At 50.4% G+C, this 22011-nt stretch overlaps 2 protein-coding genes across 3 annotated transcripts in view; one reads left to right on the top strand and one right to left on the bottom strand.

The window, feature by feature from the left end:
- CILP (cartilage intermediate layer protein) overlaps window positions 1-14948 on the bottom strand; it is a 33353-nt gene extending 18405 nt beyond the window's left edge. For both annotated transcript variants that reach the window (XM_014576615.3, XM_006129185.4), the window contains exons 1-3: window positions 14743-14948; window positions 9640-9793; window positions 2037-2120 (exon numbers count right to left, since the gene is read on the bottom strand). In XM_014576615.3, the coding sequence (XP_014432101.2) occupies window positions 2037-2120; window positions 9640-9706 (151 nt within the window). In that variant the 5' untranslated portion in view covers window positions 9707-9793; window positions 14743-14948. The remainder of the gene's footprint in view (window positions 1-2036; window positions 2121-9639; window positions 9794-14742) is intronic.
- Window positions 1-22011, top strand: part of LOC102447193 (gonadotropin-releasing hormone II receptor-like) — a 123444-nt gene that overhangs the window by 28536 nt on the left and 72897 nt on the right. The window lies entirely within an intron of this gene.

Raw genomic sequence — 22011 nt, 5'->3', positions numbered from 1 at the left:
CAGGGTTGGATGCAGGGTGACACAGGCATGTGCTGGGAGTTTAGAGGGTTCAGGCCTGATGGGCTAACCAGTTAAATGACTTGGCCCATCTGCCAGCATTCTGCTTGGGAGGGAAGCAGGGATGGAGGCAAGTTTTTGGCGGGGAGCTGAGGGTATGTCTACACTTGCACCCTATTTCGAGAGAGGGATGCAAATGAAGACATTCAAAATTGCAAATGAAGCTGGGATTTAAATATCCCGCGCTTCATTTGCATATTCACATTATGGCGCTCTTTCGAAATAAAACGTGCTGTGTAGACGCGTTATTTTGAGAGAAAATCCTTCTCTCGAAATAACTGGTAAACTTCATTTTAGGAGGAATAAGGGTTATTTCGAGAGAAGGATTTTCTCTCGAAATAACGCGTCTACACAGCACGTTTTATTTCAAAATAGCGCCATAACGTGAATATGCAAATGAAGTGTGGGATATTTAAATCCCGGCTTCATTTGCAATTTCGAATGTCTTCATTTGCATCCCTATTTTGAAATAGGGTGCAAGTGTAGACATACCCTCTCTAAAGAACTCGCCTCTGACTCATGGGCATGTTAGATGGGATTTATCTGCCACCTTTTAGCGCCCAGAGAGGTTCATGTCAGGGTAGAGTGTAGGGAGCTGGGGTAAATGAGGGAAGTTCCACTCACTTCTGTGGAGTGACACTGAATTAAAGTGACCAGAGTTTGCTGTGGCCACAAAAGCTCATGATACCATCTACATCAGTGGTCCCCAACATGGTGCCCGCGGGAGCCATGGTGAGCGCCGGCCCTGGGAGTGCCGCGGATTGGCTGCCTGTGTTCTGGGCGCGTGGCGCTTGGGGGAGGGAGGGGTGTCAGCCCTGGGCGCGCGGCGCTTGGGGTGGGCACCAGCCCCGGGTGTGCAGCCCTTGGAGGGGGCACCACCCCGGGCGCGCGGCGCATGGGAGGGCCCCGCCCGCGGGCATGCGGCTATGGGGGGGCTCCGCCCCCGGGCGCGCAAGTGTCCCCGCCCTCTGGCGCCCGGCGGGTGAAAGGCCATGCCCCCTGGCGCCCGGCAACCTCAAATAGTTGAGGACCACTGATCTACATGTTTTGTTAGTCTATGAAGTGCTACCAGACCATTTGTTGTTTTTGAAGTTTATCCTGTACAGACTAACTCTGCTATCTCCTGAAGCTACTGAATTAAGGATTTGCCCAGTGCTGTGCACACAGGCCCCCTGCCTAATCCATGGCTTCTTCACCTGGACCTGGGTGCAGATTATGCCTAGTCCTGGCGGGAACTATGTGACTGGGGAAAGAAGGGGGGGATGTGGCCATCCAGAGCAGGGGGCACATTTACCTGCTTAGCAGCACCCATGCACCCGTTACAAGAGCATATGCGCACTGATCCAGAGCTTGTGGGGACCCCTGAGAAAGCAGGGCCATTGCTTTTGGCGGCGAGGGCTTGTTTTTTCATTGTGCAGGTCATGTGTGGGGAGGGCTCTGAATGACCAGAGTGGGCCTGGGCGCTTTTCTGCACAGCCCAACTTTCTCAGGGCCCCTCCCTTCTGCTTGTGCACAGCGTGGGGCAAAGTCTCCTCCTCGGAGGTTTCTGCTGGAGGGGCTTTGTGTGCGGGGGAAGAAGCGTGGGGCAGGGAGCGGTCCATCAAACTTCTGAGGACTCAGGCAGCCAGGTGTGGAAGAGGAGGGGTGTAATGGAACTGCTCCCCATTCGAGAGTTCTGTATGCCGCCTCCTCTCGAAGGAACTTTACGTCCCTCAGGGAATCGAGTGAGGCTGCATTCCAGCTAGAGGAATAGGCTGCGGTTGCCTGTTTGACCTTCAGTGTTCCAGGAGAGAAGCCAGAAGCATATTGCGGTGGTAGTCACATCCTGCCATAGGTGGGGATGAGTCCATTGCACCAGCGCCTCGTCTAATGAAACACGTTGGCTCCATTGTAAATTAAGTGTGAAAAAAAAAAAAACCGTGCACAGAACGACCCCGATCCCTGCTGCGTGTAGCTCCTGGAGACAGAAAACGGCTTACCTGCGGGGGGATGCTTTACAAAGCGAACGAGGGCTCTCTGTCTGGGCTGGATCCTGCCGCCGGATTGCTTCCAGACCCTCTCACCTGGGGGAGACATTTACAAAACCATTAACGAGAGAGGAGAAGAGCGCTTGTTTGGGGGGGAGGTGTTCGTAGCGACTGACTGTCCCCCCATCATTTCTTTGAACATCTCCCCCACGTTAGCACTGCGGGAGCCAAGGCCTGGCGCAATCTGACGAGATAGCCAAGTAGCTCACGTGTGTGTGTGTGTGTGTGTGTGTGTGTGTGTGTGTGTTTCCAAGGAGTCGTTGCCAGGAAAGTGACCGTGTTTTAAAAGCTGGAGATAACGATTTTAGAGGCAGCCCCAGCTTTGATACCCGTCGATTTCCTCTGGGGTTTGCTTCTCTGCCACAGGTCGCAGCTGCCAAGGGGGGAGTTGAGCTTTCTCAAAGCTGGGAGGGGCACGAAGCTCAGGCTCTGAGTTACGGGGGGGCAGGGCCGGCCCACAACATTTTGGAACCCAAGGCGGGGAGCTCAAATGATGCCCCCATCCCGCTCGCTTGGGCCAAAACTTTGAAAGGTCTCAATTCTGCCTCCTTCCTGTTCTACTCTAGAGCAGAGAGAATACATCTGCACCAGAAGCAGGCACAATTTTCTACACTCTGAGTCCTAATGGCGCCCTCTCGCCCTGCCCAGTCTGGCACCTGAGGCGGCCGCCTCAGTTCCCCTCATGGTAAGGCCAGCCCTAGGGGTGGGGGGAGGGCTCTCCCAGTGGCTGTAAAGGCAGCAGCACCCATATAACTTAGTGTGGAAGTGGCTTTGGAATGATTCGCCCTCTAGGCATAGGGGCCTGCCTGGAGAGTCTCATGTGGATCCATTTCTTGCTGGCTGTGTTTGGGTCCAGCGTTTCAGGGCATAAGCCATGCCAATGCTTCTGTTTTGCACCAGTAACGGCCTGGGAGGAGAATTGCTGTGACCCTTCTCAGTAGCAAAGGGCCTGTGTCCTTGCTGGCATTTAACAGTGGGCTGAAAATGACTTTTCTGTGTTGAGATTGTTTGCAAAGACAGACCTCACAATATTCCCCACCAGAAGCATCAGGTTTTCAGCCTGATTTTGTGCTTGCAACGGGATTAACTGCCCTTCCTCCCATGCCTTTTTACCCCTCTTCCAACCTCAGTATGTGGGGCCTGGTCTACACGAGGCCCTTAGTCCAAAATAATTCCCCCAAGGTCGAATTTCTGCACGAGGTATCCACTCTACCAAGGGGCTGTGGAATTCAAACGCTGTAGTCCTGATTTTCGTGAGGAAAAATGCTAATTCTGAACTTGTCAGTCCGAAATAATGTTAGTGTGGACGTGCCGGTGCTGCTAATTCAAACTAAGGGTGCGTCTAGATTACAGGGTTTTGTCAACGAAAGTGGACTTTTGTTGACAAAACTATACCTGCGTCTATACTACCACCGAGTTCTGTGGACATGAACTCGGCAGTTTTGTCAATGGTGGTAAACCTCATTCTAGGAGGAATAACTCCTTTTGTCGACAGAGTTCTGTTATTGCATCTACACTGTCCTTTGCGTCTATACTCTCAGGTCGACTTGCTTTGTCGACAGAACTGGATGTAGCCTAGACGCTCTTTGTTGACAGAAGCTTTGTCGAAAGTACCCTAATTGGCCTTCAGGAGGTCTCCCACAGCTCCCCAGACTGCTTAGGCTCTGAGTTTGAGGTAGCGCGTCCACATTAACGGAGCCTGCCTTGGACAACATTGTGAATCTTCCCCATAGCGAGGGAATTTGTAAACTCAGATGCCCTGAAGTCGAATGTAGTAAATTGGAAATAATCTCCTAGTACAGAAATGGCCAGAGACAAAAGGCATGAGGACCCCTCCGGAGTAGGGGAGATGTGAGGAGACAGAGTCTCCACACGGAAGGCTCAGGATCTGTGAGATCGTACCCTGATTTCCTTGTAAAGGGTTGGGCTCTGCAAGGTGTGAAGACTGTTCGCTTGTGGGATTGCAGCCCTTCTGAAGGCAGAATGCAAACAGGGATGGTACCCTGTTCTCCTGGCTGATTATTGCATGAAATATCCTGTGCTTGCCTGTATTGCTTTCTTGGCACATTCCTGCTGGTCCTTCCCAGTGTCTGTCTTTCCCTCACCCCCTTTGGTGTGAGTAAGAGATTACAGCCCCTGAATTGCCCTCTGCAGCATCCCCACAAGCTCAGTTTTCCCAGTTGCCCCACAGCTGAGTTTGTGTTTCAGGTCCCCAGATACAGAGACACACAGTTGCACCCTTCTCCAGATGTAGTTCGGTGGTTAGGAAAAGGAACAGCGGGGAAAACTGGGATTTGCCTGACACTAGGCCGGAGGATGCTGCTGACACATGGTCAGTGGCTGGATCAAAAAGGGGATGTGGTAGGAATGTGGGGAGAATCGGACTTCACTATGGAGGGCATGTTTACACTCGAAATGTGACAGTGGCACAGACGTGCTGTGGTAGCGCTCCAGTGTAGATGCTACCTGGGGTTCTCCCATCAGCGTAGGTAGCCCACCTCTCCAAGAGGCAGGAGCGCTGTGTACGTGGGAATTTAGGTCAGATGAATTATGGTAACCTAGGTCGATTGTTCACACCTTTGAGCAATGGAGTGAAGCTGACTTAATTTTCTAGTGCTGACCAGGCCTGAGTCAGCACCATATCAGGTGGGAGCCAATAGGGATTGTGGTAGAAATGACTACCAATTAGCGCAGGAGTGGGTGGCAGTTCGCCCGGGTTACCCCCTGGCGGGCTCTGCCACTTTATTTTACCTGCATCTCTGCAGGTAGGGGCTCTTGCAGCTCCCATTGGCCGCAGATCGCCATGCCTGGCCAATGGGAGCTGTGGGAAGTGGTGTCCCGGTTGGTGCCGCTTCTCACAGCTCCGATTGGCCGGGAACGGTGATTGCAGCCAATGGGAGCTGCTAGCGACCATACCTGCGGAGGTGCAGGTAAATACAGCAGCAGCCCACTGGGGGGGGCTAGCCCTGGTGAACCACGTCCAGCTAGCAGGCCGGTTGTAGCTCACCGCTGAATTAGTGGCACAATCTGGCCCTTTGTAAAGAGAACAGATTATCTCTGTTAACTCAATGGGATTATCGCTTACCCTCTCAGGCGATGTCTATGCTGCAATCCAAGGTGCCATTGCCAGCCCATACTGGACAGACTTATACAGCCCATACTGCTGCCCAGCCAGCTGCAGCTTCACAGCGCTTGTTATGTGAGCTGGCTAGGTCAAAGCGAGCGCTGGTAGGTCTGTGCAGACTGCAGTCACTCCCCTGATTGCAGCGTAGTCATAGTCTCTCAGTGCCTCATTTGTAAAATGAGGAGAATAACACTTCACTACTCCCCAGGATGGCTGTCGAACTGAATGCAATCACGTCTGTGAGATGCTCAGATCATACAGTGATAGGAGAAGGGGGTCGCACAGGTACCTAGGTGGCTAATAAATCACTGCAGTTTGGATACAGTATTATTTTACAATTTTCCGTAAAAAAAAAAATTGTGCCGTGTTGCTGCGTGCTGTTCAAGAGTTGCTGTGTTCCACCCCAGAGAGAGCTGCATTTCATAGGGCAGTAATAAAAGTCACAGATTCCATGTAAATTAAAGCACTTTCATATCCCTTCAAGATGAACCTTGATATCTATATGCAGGATTATTTACAGGGTTGTTGTTTTTTTAAATGAAATAAAAAAATCTGTTTCATGAGAAATAAAAACCTGAACTCTGGAAGAGGGGCTTTTCATTATGGAATGTGTATTTGTTTTTTCTGTAGGCACCGGTTGCCAGCGAGTGCATGGAGAGCTAGCAGCCTGTCTGCCCTGGGTTGTCTCGATGGCTTTTATAATTTGACTCCTGGCACTTGTGCAGAATGCTCCCCTGTATTCCTTCCTGCCGGCAAAGCAATGGAAATTAAGTGAGCCGAGCTGCTATGCAGCCAACAGGACCAAAACCTGGTCCCAGTGAAGCCAAAGACAAAAATCCCATTGACTTCAGTGTAACTGGAAATTTAGTCCAATTATCCATGTCTAGCATCGTTGACTCACTGAAAAAACCCATCCAAAGTGTGTTACTGATTCCCGGGCACAGCTGCCAACTGCTTTGTTTCATTAATGTTGCAGTTAACCCCCATGGTTAAGTCTTTAACACGGCGCTCTGCCCAAGATTGGGCACTGAGCAAATGTACAGGGGAAAAGAAGGAATTCCTCCCCCATGGCTGCAGCATGCGTCTCTGGCCCCCTCTCTGCCCCCGACGTAGCCCAGCCCCAGCTCTCGGATGGTTGGAACATGCTTAAGATTCAGTATCCAACGGACAATTGTAGTTGGTTTAGAATCAGAGAAACGGGGGCTGGAGGGGACCACAAGAGATCATCTAGGTCTAGCCCATCCCACTTCGGGATGTAAAAGCCTGTTTGTTTAGTTAATTGGTTAAATGTTACCTTTAACCGGTTAACTGATTAAACAGGGGCAGATAGGAGGGCTGCTACACCTGCTGTGGGTAGGAGCTGCTTCCGATTGGTCTGAAGTGCCCCCACTTGTGGCATACCTGGCCAGACCCACGGCAGGCAGGGGGCTGTTCCAGCCCCCACTGGTTAACTAATCAGTAAGCGTCACCTGCATCAGTAAGGCCCTGCATCCCTGAGTACAGCACAAGGGAGCTGCTTACCAGTTAAAAATTCACCTCCCTATTCCCCATGCATGTTGGGGAGCAATAATGAAGTTTTCCCCTCCCAAACAGATAAGTAGTTTGAGGCCCAGTAGTTTAATATAGCACAGGCAGGAGGTTATGTTTTGAATGGAATTTGGAACGGCTTAGACTGGAAATTCATAGGGCAGGCAGCAGAGAAAGGGCCTGCAGGGTGGGCTGGTAACACAAATGAGGAATTAGTTCACGGTCAGTGTGCCGATTAGATTTGTTTAAATGGCACTAGCTGAGAGAGAAGCCGTTTGTGTGTGTGTGCACACGGGCAGCAAAGGGAGGAACTAGATTTGTTTCTCTTGCCCTTTTCTTTAATTAAACGTGTGCTGCTGAAAGGTGTCAGATTGAACGCTAGAGTGGCTGGCCAGAAAAATGGAAACAGTCAGGAATTTTCCCCAAACTTTGTTTCTGCTTAATGTCATATTTTAATTTCCTAACCGTCTCCGCTGAGAGGGACTGAGATCTGCCTTGTGTCAGAAGAAGGGGGTTCTCTGCTCTGTTTTATCACACATGCCATATAACCGGAGGCTTCCTAACCCACATTGCCCCGTCCACATGTGGATCCTGCCTGGATACCATGTCTAAGGCAATGTTGTCTCTGTGGATTTCAGCAATGGGTAGCCAATCATTGATGTAGCTGCACTGCGCAAACTCCGAGTATGGACAGTTTATAAGACACAATTTGCACCAATCTAACTTAACCCTGCTTGAATCCAGAGTAACCTGTATCAATGCAACTCACATCTTTGCTGGGCCTGTGGATCAGGAAGCCGTCTGTTCGGGAATGTGGTGTGATACCTGTTCTAGATGGGGTTACGCTCCCGCTGAAAAAACAGGTACACAGCTTGGGAGTCCTCCTGGACCCTTTTTAAAGAGAACCAAAATTCTTCGGAGGCCAGGAGTGTTTTGGGGCAGCTTTGGCTGATCCGCCAGCTGTGACCCTTCCTGAACAAGCATGACTTGGCCACAGTGATCCATGCTCTTGTTACATCTTGACTGGACTATTCTAAGGCGCTTTATGTAGGGCTGCCTCTAAAGAGCCTTCGGAAACTTCAACTGGTCCAGAATGCGGCTGCTCGAGTCTTAATAATACTCGTTATACGGAGCACGTTATGCCAGTGTCCGGCAGCTGCACTGGCTTCCAGTGTGTTTCTGGGCACAATGTAAGGTCTCGGTTATGACCTATAAAGCCCTAAACGGGTTGGGTCCGGGGTATCTGAAGGACCGTCTTCGCCCATGTGAACCTGCCCGGGGACTGAGGTCAGATGGGAAAGCTCTGTTCAGTGTTCCTCCAATCATGGAGATACGATAAACATCTCCGCAGAGCAGGGCTTCTCAGCTTTCGCTCCCAGCTGTGGAATTCTCTCCCCCGGGCTACTCGCATGGCGCCAACGTTGGCATTGTTTCTGCATCAGGCTAAAGCCACCCTCTTTACTCATGTTTTTATTGGCGTGTGTGTGTGTGTGTCCCTCCTCTCGAGATGTCTTTGCATCTATGTCCCCCGGGGGTCTTGTATTTTAATTCTTATATACTTTTATATTGTGTGTTTAAAAATGTTGTAAGCCACCTGGAATATTTTAAATAGAGAGGTGGGGCAAAAATATTTTAAATATATGGGAGGGGGGCAGCAATTCAGCAGGGCCACTGATAACTGGCTGCTGATGATTAAAATTGACATCTCTATTCTGGTAATTTTCCCTAATGTAGAAGTGTGTCCACAACTTACGCCATGTTGTCTGGGGTCTGGCTCTCACTTACAGTGCCAGTAGGCCCGGGGTCAAATGTTTGTGGCAGAGGTGGGAGTGAAAAGCATGGGGCTTTGATGCGGGAGGAAGGATGGTCTAGTGGTTAGAGCAATAGCCTGGGCCTTGGGAAACGCAGCTTCAGTTGCTGTGTCTGCTACAGACTTCCTACGTAGCTATTTCAAAGTAAGGCCTGTGTAGACGCTCCATTGCTGCTATTTCAAAATAGGCCCTCACCAGGGCCATTTTAAGTTATTCCTCCTCAGTGCCTCCTGGGACTCTAAATCGAGGTAGCACGTCTACATGAGGGAAGCCTGCCTCGGGCTGATTCTGAGGCTTCCCTGCAGTGTAGACGTGCTATTTCAGAATAACTATTCTGAAATTAGTGTGCCGTGTAGACGTACCCAGGGGCTGTATCTACACTGGCACAATCTTGCGGCAAAGTGGCCACTTTTGCACAAAAACTTGCTGCCTGTCTACACTAGCCGCGAGTTCTTGCGCAAGTAAACTGACGTTCTAATGTATGAAATCAGGGCTTCTTGCGCAAGAACTATGATGCTCCTGCTCAGGAATAAGCCCTTTTGCGCAACTGTTCTTGCGCAAGAGGCTGGTGTAGACAGGCAATGTGAATTTCTTGCGCAAGAAAGCCCGATGGCTAAAATGGCCATCAGCTTTCTTGCGCAAGAGAGCGTCTACACCGGCATGGATGCTCTTGCGCAAAAGCACATCTCTTGTGCAAAAGCACACGCCAGTGTAGACGCTCTCTTGCACAACTACTTTAATGCAAGAACTCTTGCGTTAAAGAGTTTTTGCGCAAGATCATGCCAGTGTAGACGTAGCCTTAGTGTCTCTGGGTCTCAGTTCTCCGACTGTAAAACTGGGGTAATAGCACAGTACTATCTCACAAAGTTAGTGTGTGCAGGGCTCTGATCTTACTGTGACAGGGGCCCGGTCAGTACCCTTGATGGGAGATGTTAGCTGACAGTGTCAATGTGCCAGTGGCTTTTTCTGATGTGGGCAATTCCACTGGGAACTGGCCTGAAAACAACTGTTCCTTTCATCTATCAGCCATCCAACAGCCATTGGGAGGTGACAGCTTTTGGTCACTACCATAGTGTGGGTATAAATATTTAACCTTCATGTAGAACCGATGTGGCTTCCAGAAGAAGGAGCGAGAAAACCCATCCCCTTGCTGCAATCATCCTTTTCTTCGCTGGCCGAGCCCCCTCTGAGAATGGGGAGTCTTCAAATCATTTCAGTCCCGGGGTAGCTTCCCTGGATAAAGGTGCCTGTAAAGACAATTTCAATTGTCACGGGCCAGATCCAAAGCCTGCTGATGTCAGTCAAAGTGTTCCCATTGATGCCAATGGGATTTGGCATAGATCCTACACGATTGTTCTCTCAGAAGTCCTCCTGCAAAGCCAGATTTTCCCAGCCTTCCTTGTGCTGGGTAGCACCTCCCACCAGACAGAGTCTAGGTGATTTTCGGCCCCAGCATGTTACCACTGATGTCACTGGGGTTTCTCCATGTGTGGAGTACAATGCAACATAATTAGAGGTGTCAAAATCTGGTGCTAAAATAGCCAAAGATGCCTTTGATTCCTATATGCAAGACCTGCCTGCTAGGAATAGACATGAGTTTTGTTCTGAAGACAATGTGCCATGGACCCATGCCAGGGGTGGGCAAAGTAAGGCCCAGGGGGCAGATCCAGCACACCAAGCATTTCTCTCCGGCCCGCCCAGCTGATTAGCAAAGCAGGGATTACTTTTAGCCAGCAGCCTGTGTTCAGCTGCCTCTCCCCCACCCTGCTCCCTCCTGCAGCCCAGCTCTTACTATAGAGAACTTTTTTTACTATAGAGAACTTTCTGGGTGTCTGGCTGGTGAGTCTTGCCCACATGCTCAGGGTTTAGCTGATCGCCATATTTGGGGTCGGGAAGGAATTTTCCTCCAGGGTAGATTGGCAGAGGCCCTGGAGGTTTTTCGCCTTCCTCTGTAGCATGGGGCACAGATCACAGCTGGAGGATTCTCTGCATCTTGGGGCCTTCAAAGTATTTGAAGGCTTCAATATCTGAGATATAGGTGAGAGGATTATTCTACCAGTGGGTGGGTGAGATTCGGTGGCCTGCACTGTGCAGGGGGTCAGACTAGATGATCATAATGGTCCCTTCTGACCTTAAAGTCTATGAGTCTATGAGCTGCTCCCAGGATTCTCCTGCCAGCTGTGCAGAGAGGAGGGAGAGGGGAGAGCTGAGGTCAGAGTGTCCCCCTGCCCCCGTACTCCATCTCTGCAGAGCAGGGGTTGAGGAGAGGGAGACACACAGTAGAGCTGCTCCAATTTGAAGCATGGATGGTGAGTGACTCCGAGGAGGACCTGTCTGCAGAGGCAGTGCCCTGTTTGTAAGATTTCAGTGCTTGTGTGCACGTACACACACACACACACACACACACACACACACACACTTCCCCCCCTATATCCCTTCTCTTCAGAGCAGGGAAGGGAAGAGATATCAGCAAGACCGCTTTCCCTGTCTTAAAGAGACAGTGCCTGTCTTTTCTCAGAAACGTCCCCAGCAGCAGTCAGCAGACACACTCCGTGTCACTGTCACACATACCCAGTCTGTGCCCCCACTGTCTTTGTGCCACACACACACACACACACACACACACACACACACACACACTCTGCCGGACACTTCCCGCCTCTGTGCCACACATACTCAATCTGTCACCAAGTCTGTCTCTGGCACACACACAATATCTCTTTCCCACTCACACACTCTCTTTCTGTAGCCCCCATCCCCACTTCTTCGGCCTGAGGCCCCGCCCCTTCTGGGAGTCCTGGAGCCAGCCCGTGACCACGTACCAAAATTCATAAAGCGGCCCCCCCCCGACAAAATGTTGCCCACCTCTGTCCTATGCTGTATGACCATTCTCATTAAACATATATTTAGCTGTGTGGGCCAGAGATCACGGTGGGTAACCAAACCTGAGTCACAAGGGCTGTTTTTATCATCTCCAACTATTTTGGGGCCCTTGTGGTATAATAATGTAGTGTAAGTATTGCCCACCCACTATGCAATACGCTCCTTTGCCGCTTACACCCATCCCCCCCGTCCAACTTCCACGTGACACAGCGTTTGTCTCACCACTGATATCACCTCTGGATTCACAGACGTTATAGTCAGTAGAGAGACAAGTCTGACCTCCTGACGAGCTGAAGCCAAGGGCTACGTCTAGACTGGCATGATTTTCCGGAAATGCTTTTCACGGAAAAGTTTTCCGTGAAAAGCATTTTCAGAACAGAGCATCTAGATTGGCACGGACGCTTTTCCGCAAAAGCACTTTTTGCGGAAAAGCGTCCATGGCCAATCTAGACGCGCTTTTCCGCAAAAAAGCCCCGATCGCCATTTTTGCGATCGGGGCTTTTTTGTGCAAAACAAATCGCAGCTGTCTACGCTGGCCCTTTTGCGCAAAACTTTTGCACATAAGGGACTTTTGCCCGAACGGGAGCAGCATAGTATTTCTGCAAAAAGAACTGATTTCAGACAGTAGGAAGTCAGAGCTTTTGCGGAAATTCAAGTGGCCAGTGTAGACAGCTGGCAAGTTTTTCCGGAAAAGCGGCTGATTTTCTGGAAAAACTGGCCAGTCTAGACACAGCCTTAGAGTTTGGGCTTCTCTCTTTACCCCATCACAAACATGAGGGTTGATTTTTTTTTCTCTCACCGTGGTGGAACTCCATGGCTGTCAGCAGAATTCCTCATTTCGAGGTGTGTGCGAAGCATATCTGACAGTGTGCTAGTATTTGTATTCCCCTACCCCAAATGCATTCTGCAGATGTGCCCTCCCCCCCTCCCCCGCTCTGAGATGTTCTGCAGATGTGTCTCCCCAGCCCCCATCCTCCTCCATGTGTTCTGCAGACAGTAACTTCATGGAAGGCCATTACATGGTCTTCTCAGGGATTACATTTCTGCACAGGGACTGATGTTTCAGAACTGCTGCCGTCACCAACCCTGACAGTCCCACATTCCTTCTGACACCGCAGCCGTGCACCAAGAATGAGACCAGTACAGTGGCGCATGCGGGAAAGGAGTTGTGATCAATAGCAAATATTGTTTGGAAATAAAATACAGCTGGAACATACACCAGACAAGCTCCCGAGCCCTAGGCGCTGCAGATTAGATCAGAGGTCTCTGGCACCAGTATCGTTCTTTTATTTGCAACGTGGAATAGCGTACAGAGATCCAGTTTCCAGCTGACTCGCTGCGGGGGTTTCTGTAAGTGATATAATAACTGCTCTGTGGGTTGGTTTCCCCATTTGTAAACTGGGGATAGCTCCACCTTATTTAGCTGCCTCAGATGGGGCGTATGAGGACTGGTGTTTGTACAGTGCTTTGAAAATGTAAAAATTCTATATAAATGCAAAGTGTGTTAGAGACCAGGCAGGAGAGAGAATAGCTTTTATTGGACCAACTTCGGCTGGGGGCCGGTACAAGCTTTGGCACCAGACTGAGCTCTTCAAATCTGGGGAAGGACATCAGAGCTAACTCTTGTTACAACAAGCACATACAGCATGCGTTACCGTTTCTGCTGACCCATCAGTCCCAGCTTGTGTCTGGCGGAGGCACTCTGATGTCCTTCCCAGGCCCAAAGAATTCTGTCCAGCACAAAAGCTGGCCCAATAAAAGATATTACCTCTCCTGCCTTGTGTCCCTCATACCCTGGGACCAACCCACTGCAACAACACAGCAAAAAAGTATTATTAGTACATTTGTGGTTACAGACCAGTGATCGGCACTCAGGGCTTCAAAGCTGGATGCCCAGCTCTGCCTATGGCAGGACTGCTTTGAGTAAACCACAAAGGCCCAAATTTGCAAGTGTCCTGGATTTTTGAGGAGGCCCACCTTCTGCTCTGATTTTTTTCATTAATTTTGAGCTTCATCCCCCATTTGGGTCCCTTGGAGTTGTCAGTGTCTGAGGCGATGTCCCCAGTGTGAGGGACAAATTGAAAATATAGCCGTGACCGTTCTGCACCTCAGTTTACCCATCTGTAAAATGAGGATAAGATTTATGTATCTAGCAGGATCGTGGCAGAGCGTAACAACAGTAATGATAACGCCTACCTGTTAGAAAGCCGTGTTTCTGAAGGGCTCTGTGGAAAAAGTCCAATGGGGGAGGGGAAATATGTTTGACTGCTATGAGAGGCCAAAAAACGATATAGACAGGACATTAGGGACAATTTGTGGCTTTACAACGAGAACTTGAAAATGTGGTCTAACAATAGCAGAAAAAATGTCACTCTTAGTTAAAAATCTCTTCTCTTTTGGAGGCTTTTTTATTTATTTTTTGGTAGGTCAGTTCTAGCTTGTCATAAACTGGATTTCATGCAAATCTCAGCCAAGAATTAGAACATTTTTTCCTTTCTCCTAAGCTGTAGAAGCCAGTAATGGTCTATATTCCTGGAAGCCCAAGACCCAGCGGATTTTAAAACTGTTTGTTTTCAAGCTGGACTACTACGAAGCCAGAGAAGTTTAAGCTCTCTGTATGTTGTACACATTCCCCCTTTCTCGGGAAAAAGGATTATGAATCGGGAGCTAGTCCCAACATAGAAACATTCACATTCAGTGAGGTTGAACAGCTCCATGTAAATTTCGAGTCTCCCTTGCTTTGCACGTGTAGATTTTGTGCTTAAAACCCTGTATTTGAAATAGGCAGAAGATTGTGCTTTGAGAGCAGCTAGTATCTGTGCAGTCTAGAAATCTAGTAGCAGGAAGTCAGGAGATTTTTCTCCCACACACTGATTTGGGGTGAATAGAAATGAAAAGTGATCATTTCTGTCTTGGCAAACCATCTGTCTCATATTTGCATCAGACAACCTTTCAATGTATATTCCGCCCTTGCATGTTTTCTAACCTTCTCAGCATTCAGCCTCCGAAATACTTCCCTCAGCATGCCATCAATGAATTGCTATGTACGGCGTACAGCTCTTTCAGCCATAATCACAGTCAAATACAATTACTCAGCCTTAATCACATCTTTATGATCCATAATCTTGTACCCAGAAGGGGAATAAAAGCCAAGATAAATTCCTTTACACACACTGCCTAGAGAACAATTAAAGAAACATCCAGTCTCACTGTGCAAAGTTTTTAGCCAAGCTACAATAGAAGCGGCGTAGCAAGAGTTAGTTGCACTCAGGAATTTACAACCCTTAGTAGAAGAAATAGCGTTGCAGCTTACCAAACCTTCCCATCTGCTGCTTCGGAGTTGGGCTACTGTACAAGTGATCTCAGGAGCTTGAAACGGATGGGGTCTCTTATATAGCACAGCATGTAGCTTAGGAGGTGGCATCGAGCCACAGGACACAGAGGAAACCAAACAGAAGAGCGAGGAAACCACAGTCTGACTAATCCCTTAACAAGGTGGTTGCATATTCGAACTTGCTGCAAAACAATGCAAAGCAGCAGCCGACTGGGGAACGGCACTGCCCTAATGGGGATGAGGAAAGGGAGAGAGAAAAGGGGCTGATGAAGGATGTAGAAACGGCACCGGAGAGCAAGTATGGAGTTGAAGTATTGTTTTTTCTTTGCAGTCCCTAGGGCCCTACCAAATTCATGGCCGTGAAAAAATTGCCACAGACCATGGAATTTGGTCCCCACCCTGGTGAAATCTGGCCTTTTGTGTGCTTTTACCCTACACTACCGTCTATAGCAGGGCTACTCAACATGTGGCTCGTGGGTCGTATGCGGCCGGTGGCCTGTTTGTTTGCAGCCCATGGTGCGATTTGGGTGTACGTGGGGCTCAAAACACGGGTTCAAAACATGGCCTCCACTGGGAACACGCACCACAACAGTGCGTCAATATAACGGTCTTCTGTTGAAATGTGTTTTAGAAGTTAAATTCCTGGACTGTCATTGCTCTTTAAACGTGCTGTCCTGTGGGTGGACATCGGGTAAATGTTGCATTGTATTAATATCTGCAGCACTGACTTAAATGGGGCCTGCGTGTTGTGTAGTCTTGCCTTAATCTTTGTATTCATACCCGTCCGGCTGAAAGGCTGTTTGCATAGACATTTGCATGTCTATACAACCACACTTAAGTTGCAGCCTTGGGCATGTGCTCTGAGTATCATTGTGGCCCCCGGGGATTCCAAAGTTGAGTAGCCCTGGTCTGTAGATTTCACAGGGAGACGGGTGTTTCTCCAGTTGGGGGTCCTGATCCAAAAGGGAGTTGCAGGGGGTGACAGGGTTATTGTAGGGGGGTTGCAGTATTGCCCCCCCTTCCCTACACACTGCTTCAGAGGCAGGATAGAGAGCGCCAGCTGTTGGCTGAGGGCCCACTCTCTGCAGGAAGCATGGCTGATGGGTGAAGGCAGAGCTGAGAGAGGCAAGCCCCCAGCCCCACCCCTGCCCTGCCCATTTTGCCTAGGCCCTGTCCCCATGGGAGCCACGTCACCCCACTCCCCAGCACCAGGTGGAGGCAGGCTCCCAAGCCCAGGAGCACAGAGAGGGCGGGTGGCACGTGGCCCCAGCCTCCGCAGCCCCAGAGCTTGGGGAGGGCGGGCACAGGGGCAGCAACACTCCACCCACAGTAGGCCTCCTGGGGGGCGGAGAATGGGTGGGACCAGCCTGGCGGTTTGGGAAGGAAATGCCTTCGTCCACCTACACACCCGCTGCCCCTGGCAGGCAGCAGTGCAAAAGCTAGGGTAGCAGTACTGCACCCCCCCTACAATAACGTTGCAACCCTCCCCACCCCAACTCCTTTTTGGGTCAGGGCCCCTACAGTTCCAGCCCTGGGAAATTTCAGACTGAAATAGCTGAAATCATGAAATGTCCAATTTAAAAAAAAATCGTATGAAATTGACCAAAAGGGACTGTGAGTTTGGTAGGGCCCCACTTATGCCATGTCCTAAGGGGTGATAGCAGCCTCATGAAACAGGACGACAGGCAAGAGGGAGAGAGATCACTGTTATCGCTTTTACTCATGGAAGGGGTTTACATTCTAGGCCAAATAAGAACTCCGAGAAATAGTTAGGTCCCTGCCTTGAAGAGCTTTCACGTTCAGGTGTCTGTCGTACCATGAGAGCATGGGATCAGACAGGGCCATTTAAATGACATTATGTGATGTAAGCCCCAGGCCTGCGATGAGATGAGTATGGGAAAAGCCCCGTGCCCATTCACTGCTCATCACAGAACAGAGGCCTTGGCTAGTTCACATGCACTTCTTGAAGAACAGCCCTTCTTAGATACGTTTTCAGGGAGGCTTAGGGTGGTGGCGGTGGTGGGGGGGGGGAGTTTTTAACTGTTTTTATTATAGTTCTGTTCTCTTCTCTTCTTTCTTGGGCTGCGGCCAGGAGCGATTTAACGAGGTGAGCGTGCTGGGTCAGCAAAGAGGTTTTGGGGGAGAATTCCGGGCATTCTGGGTGGCAAGGCAGAAGGGGCAGAGATGCACATTAGAGAAGGAGATGGAGGGGAAACTGAGGCTGGACAGAGGCGACTGAGATGTTGGCAGAACCTGAGTGGTGAAGCAGGGCAAGAAGTGGGACTGCTGAAGAGGAAGGAGCACTGAGGATGGGTCTGATTGCTCTCTATGCACACAGCAGAGACATAAACACCAGGGCTGTGTCTAGACTGGCCAGTTTTTCCGGAAAATCAGCCGCTTTTCTGGAAAAACTTGCCAGCTGTCTACACTGGCCACTTGAATTTCCGCAAAAGCACTGACTTCCTACTGTCTGAAATCAGTGCTTCTTGTGGAAATACTATGCTGCTCCCGTTCGGGCAAAAGTCCCTTTTGCCCAAAACTTTTGCGCAAAAGGGCCAGTGTAGACAGCTGAGATTTGTTTTCCGCAAAAAAGCCCTGATCGTGAAAATGGCCATCGGGGCTTTTTTGCACAAAAGCGCGTCTAGATTGGCATGGACTCTTTTCCCCAAAAAGTGCTTTTGCGGAAAAGCGTCCTGCCAATCTAGATGCTCTGTTCCGAAAATGCTTTTAGCGGAAAACTTTTCCGTGAAAAGCATTTCCGGAAAATCATGCCAGTCTATACATAGCCCAGAGGGGCAGAGGAGTTATTTAAGTTAGTGGTTGGCACACGAACAAATGGATATAGACTGACCACCAATAGGGTTAGGCTTGGGACAAAAAGTTTCGAACCGTCAGAAGAGTGGAGTTCCGGGGGAGCCGTGGTGGTAAAAACCCAACTTGTTTCAAGATTTGGGCATGATACATTTTTGGAGGGGTGGCATGAAGGGTCTGCCTAAAAAGCATGTGGCCCATTGACAATGGCTAGCAGCAAGTATCTCCAAGAGCTAGTGGTGGGACAACAGATGGGGAGTTATTACAGACGGGTCTTTCCCAGGGGCCTGGCAGATGGATTCTTTGTGACTTCAAGTGGGCAAATCAAGAGACGAGAGCTTCAGTAACAGCTGGAGATTACAGGCCTATGGCAGGAGAGTGTGCGTGAGAGTCTTTGGCCTGTGATGTGCAGAAGGTCAGGCTAGAGCAGTGGTTCTCCAAGTAGGGTCCATGGACCACTAGTGGTCTGTGATCTCTTGCAGGTGGGCTGCGGGCTTGGGGCTCATCTCTTCCCTGCAGCAGGGAGCCTCTGCTGGCACTCCACCCCCATGCCACCTGCAAGGTTGGAGCGCCGGCTTCTTGATGTGGGGGGGGAGGGGGAGCCTCGTGGGTTGGATCCGGCTAGTGGGGGAGGGAGCAGCTTTGCAAGCTGCCACTCCCCCTCCTCCTACCTGGGGGAATGGCAGAGCAGGAAACCACTCGCCTGAAGGCTTTCCCTGCTGCTCCCATTGGCCACAATCTTGGCCAATGGGAGCAGTGAGGGAGCGGTGCCTGGGAGCGGCAGGAGGCACTGAGCCACGTAAATGCCCCCCGTCCCTCTCATGTACCCCCTCCTCCCAAGACCCCATGCCCGCATCCTGCTCCTGAACCTGCCTTCCCTCCCTCCCAGACTTTCTACCCTTAGCCCTCTTCTGCACCCTGCCTCCCACCCAGACCTCTCCACCCCCAGCCTGCTCTTGCACCCATTTTGTCATCATGATGGTTGGCTGGTGGTCCGCAGAAAGAGCGGGGTGGGCTGCGGGCCAGAAAGTTTGAGAACCGTTAGACTAGAGGATCACGATGGTCCCTTCTAGAGTTAAAGTCTCTGAGAAGTCGAGTTTGAAAGCAAGGACATTCCAACTTGATACACAGAGCCATGGAGGAGCTAGTGGAGGAGATCACGAAAGATTTCTCGACTAGTTCAGGGATTGGCATTTAGCCTGCCTTGGCTAATTTTAGCAAGCTGGGGCCTGGTTCTGACATCCGTGGGAATTACAGATTTCCTGTGGAGTGGTGGACTCGGGCCTTTGGAATGCTGGTGCCACTTTGACTGTATTGTCCCATGTGTCCAAATTCAACTGGGATGGATCCAGAGGTCGGCAAAGCAAGGGAGAGTGTCTCACCCCCTTAACCCTTTGCCTGCCAGTTAGTTTAAAGGGGATCATTTAAAACCACGTGGGTTGTGTATCCTCAGAAACCAATAGACGAGGTGCAGGCAAATTCTTTCAAATGTTTGTTTTACTTTGAGTATGAAGCAGAAAACGAGGCTTGGAAGGGTTGTAAAATTGAGTTCTGTCCCCTTTCTAATCCTCGTCCCTGCTGGCAGACGGACCAAAGCAAATGTTTGTGGAGTCGTCACATACATAATTGATCTCTGATTGCATTTACTCAGATTTTGTGTTTGCAATGTGAAAAAAAAACCCACCGACCCATGAGCTCATCAAAAGCTATTACAGCAACAAAGGAACCCCTGGGCAAAATGTGTCATGCAATAACTAGATGCTGGTAATTGCAAGGCACACAAAGGGCCAGATCCGCTCTAGTTTATCTTCTCTCTCTCATTCTTTGAGTGCCCCTCAATCTACTGTTTTAGTACTGTTATGGTCTGTGCCTGCTTGAAGTCAATGGACAGGTTGCCTTCGATTTCAGTGGAGCAAGAGCAAGCAGTGAGTGGAAGCCCAGATGTTTTCTCTCTGCGGCGTGGCTGACCTGCCGCTGGTATGTTATAGGCATTAATGATAGAGCTGCATGAAGGTCAGTAGGTTTACTGGTGGGGATTCAAGTGAACCTTGTATCTAGCTTGCACCCTTTGACTTTTTAGATCCCAACCCTTAACATCACCTTAGCAAAAACTGCTGAGTTCAGGGTGTTTTCCTTCCAGAGTAACGTATCGACTGGCAATCAGGCTTTCTCAAGGCTCAGCCCAGGTTTGCCAAATGGTTCTCAAACCTTTTTGAGAGGGATCAGAACCAAATCTTTGGATCCAGACACCCCAGGAACGTAGGATCCATGTTCAGCTCAGACCCTCATAACTCGCTCTCATCCCTCCAATAGTATGAACCCAAACCCCGGAGCCACGCAGCTTTGCTTTCTGAAATCAGTAGGAGTGGGGGATGCTCAGCACCCCGCCGGATCAGGCCATCAGATGGAACTGAAGGAAAAAGCAGTTTTGATTTAGTTTCCTATAGCTCTTCGGTGTTAAACATCCACGATCTGGAAGATAATGCAGTTGTATTAATGCCCCATACCCTATAGAACTAGCCCCCTTTTAGTATCCCCAGAATAGTCTGTTCAATGTTACTATGCAATCTTGATTTCATTCTCAGATTTGCCAGTCTGTTTTGGGACTTTGTGACGGCGCGTTGGGGGTCCCCCGTCTCCTGCACCCCGAAATGGCACAAACAGACTCCACCAGCCAGTAGAATTGAGGGTGGTTTATTGCTCCTCCAGGATACAGCATAGCACAGATGTAATCTGGTTACAGGAACTAGGGCTAAGAGGCCTCAGTGCCCCCTTGAGATGGGGGGATCCCAGCCCCCTCCCCAGTTCCTTCTTCCCTGCTTTCCAGCCAGGAACTAACTCACTCTCTTCCAGCCTTGCCCTCCAGCCAGGGCAGCATTCCACCTTCCTTTGTTCCTCTCCATGGGGGTCAGCTGGCCAAACCAGTTGGGATACCCTCTTTGCATAGTGACTCATCGCTTTTCTGCTCTGTGGAACTACAGACAGCAGCCAGAGAGTTAGCAGGTTACCCCCCACTACGTCACAGACTTGCAGAGCAATTTTTCCATTTAATTGTCATCAGGGGATGGGATGGTGGTACAGACTCATAAGGGACCCAAACTGAGCCCTCATGCATCTGATCCAAGGTTTCCTGCTGAAAGGAGGTGGCATGTGCCTCTAGTCTTGGGCCAGGTATATTCCAGGAAGGGCTCAGGCCATCATGAGAACACATTTGAAAGGCTTGAGGGGAGCGTTAACTCACTCTGTCAATGGCTGCTGAGCGGCATTGCTTATGAAACTACCACAGGGTGAAACCTGGGACCGTTAGAGCTTATGTATAGGAGCCTCTACAGCTTGAGCTATAGAGCTAGCTGCTGCCCACTTAGGCTGGAGAGCTCCCTTGTTCTTATCTCTCACTGTACGTGGTCTAAGTGCCACTCCCAGGGACAGTGACCCACCCTAGGTGTATGGGTTACACTTGTACAGGGAGGCCATCCAGCAAAAATGGCTCCCTGAGGAAACTTCCATTGCCTCGAGGCTTTGGGCCCAGCTGCCTTTCCAGCCCTACACTGTAGTATTTGCTGTATCTATTTTGATCTGTCAGATCAGTTCACTCATGGCTGCATTGCACTGTAAACCCATGTCTGGGGGACCTGCGCTTGTGGACGTGGCGTTTCCAAGGCCACTCTCGCCCATCCACCCTGCATTGCGAACCTGGGTTGGTGATTCCTGGACTTGGGCTGTGCACAGGGGGGCTGACAGCCTCCAGGCACGGTGTGGGGGGGGACTAGCTCCACACTCTAAGAAGGGGCGGGGGCCTTGGGTGGAAGGGGCGGAGTCAGGGGTAGCCAGCTCTCAACGCTGTCCAGACCATGGTGCACCCTTCCCTTCACCCGGCCCTCAGAGCTGCCCAGAGTGCACGGCACGGCCCCCTGCCTGCGTCTCCTGGGACATTCCATGCGGCACTCCGGCGGTAATTTAAAGGGCCCAGGGTACCAGCCCTACCACTGCCGTAGTAGTAGCGACAATGGGTGGGGAACCCTGGGCCCTTTGACTCACCAGGCCCAGGGTCCATTGCCCCCTTTATCCCCCCTTCTGACTCAGAGCAGTGGCCTGATCTGTATCCACACTGCAAACCAACAGAGCTTAGACCTGAGTCACAGCAGTGCTCGTGGCCTGGAGGGGTACGTCTACACTAGCTCGTTAGTTCGAGCTAGGTAGGGTAATGAGGGCAAGCGGAGTTGAAAATGAAGCCCGGGATTTAAATATCCCGGGCTTCGTTAGCATGTTCCCGGGCGCCGCCATTTTTAACCCCCCCTTAGTCCGAACTCCGGGCCCGCGGCTACACGCGGCACCGAGTAGGTAATTCGAATTAAAGATCCTAATTCGAACTACCGTTACTCCTCATTCCACGAGCACAGCACGGAGTTCAGACTAAGGGGAATTTAAAAATGGCGG

Source organism: Pelodiscus sinensis, chromosome 14 (assembly GCF_049634645.1).
Source record: "Pelodiscus sinensis isolate JC-2024 chromosome 14, ASM4963464v1, whole genome shotgun sequence".
In the NCBI taxonomy this organism is placed as follows: Eukaryota; Metazoa; Chordata; order Testudines; family Trionychidae; genus Pelodiscus; species Pelodiscus sinensis.
The sequence above is the reverse complement of the archived record's forward strand: the minus strand, read 5'-3'. Positions and strand labels throughout refer to the sequence as shown.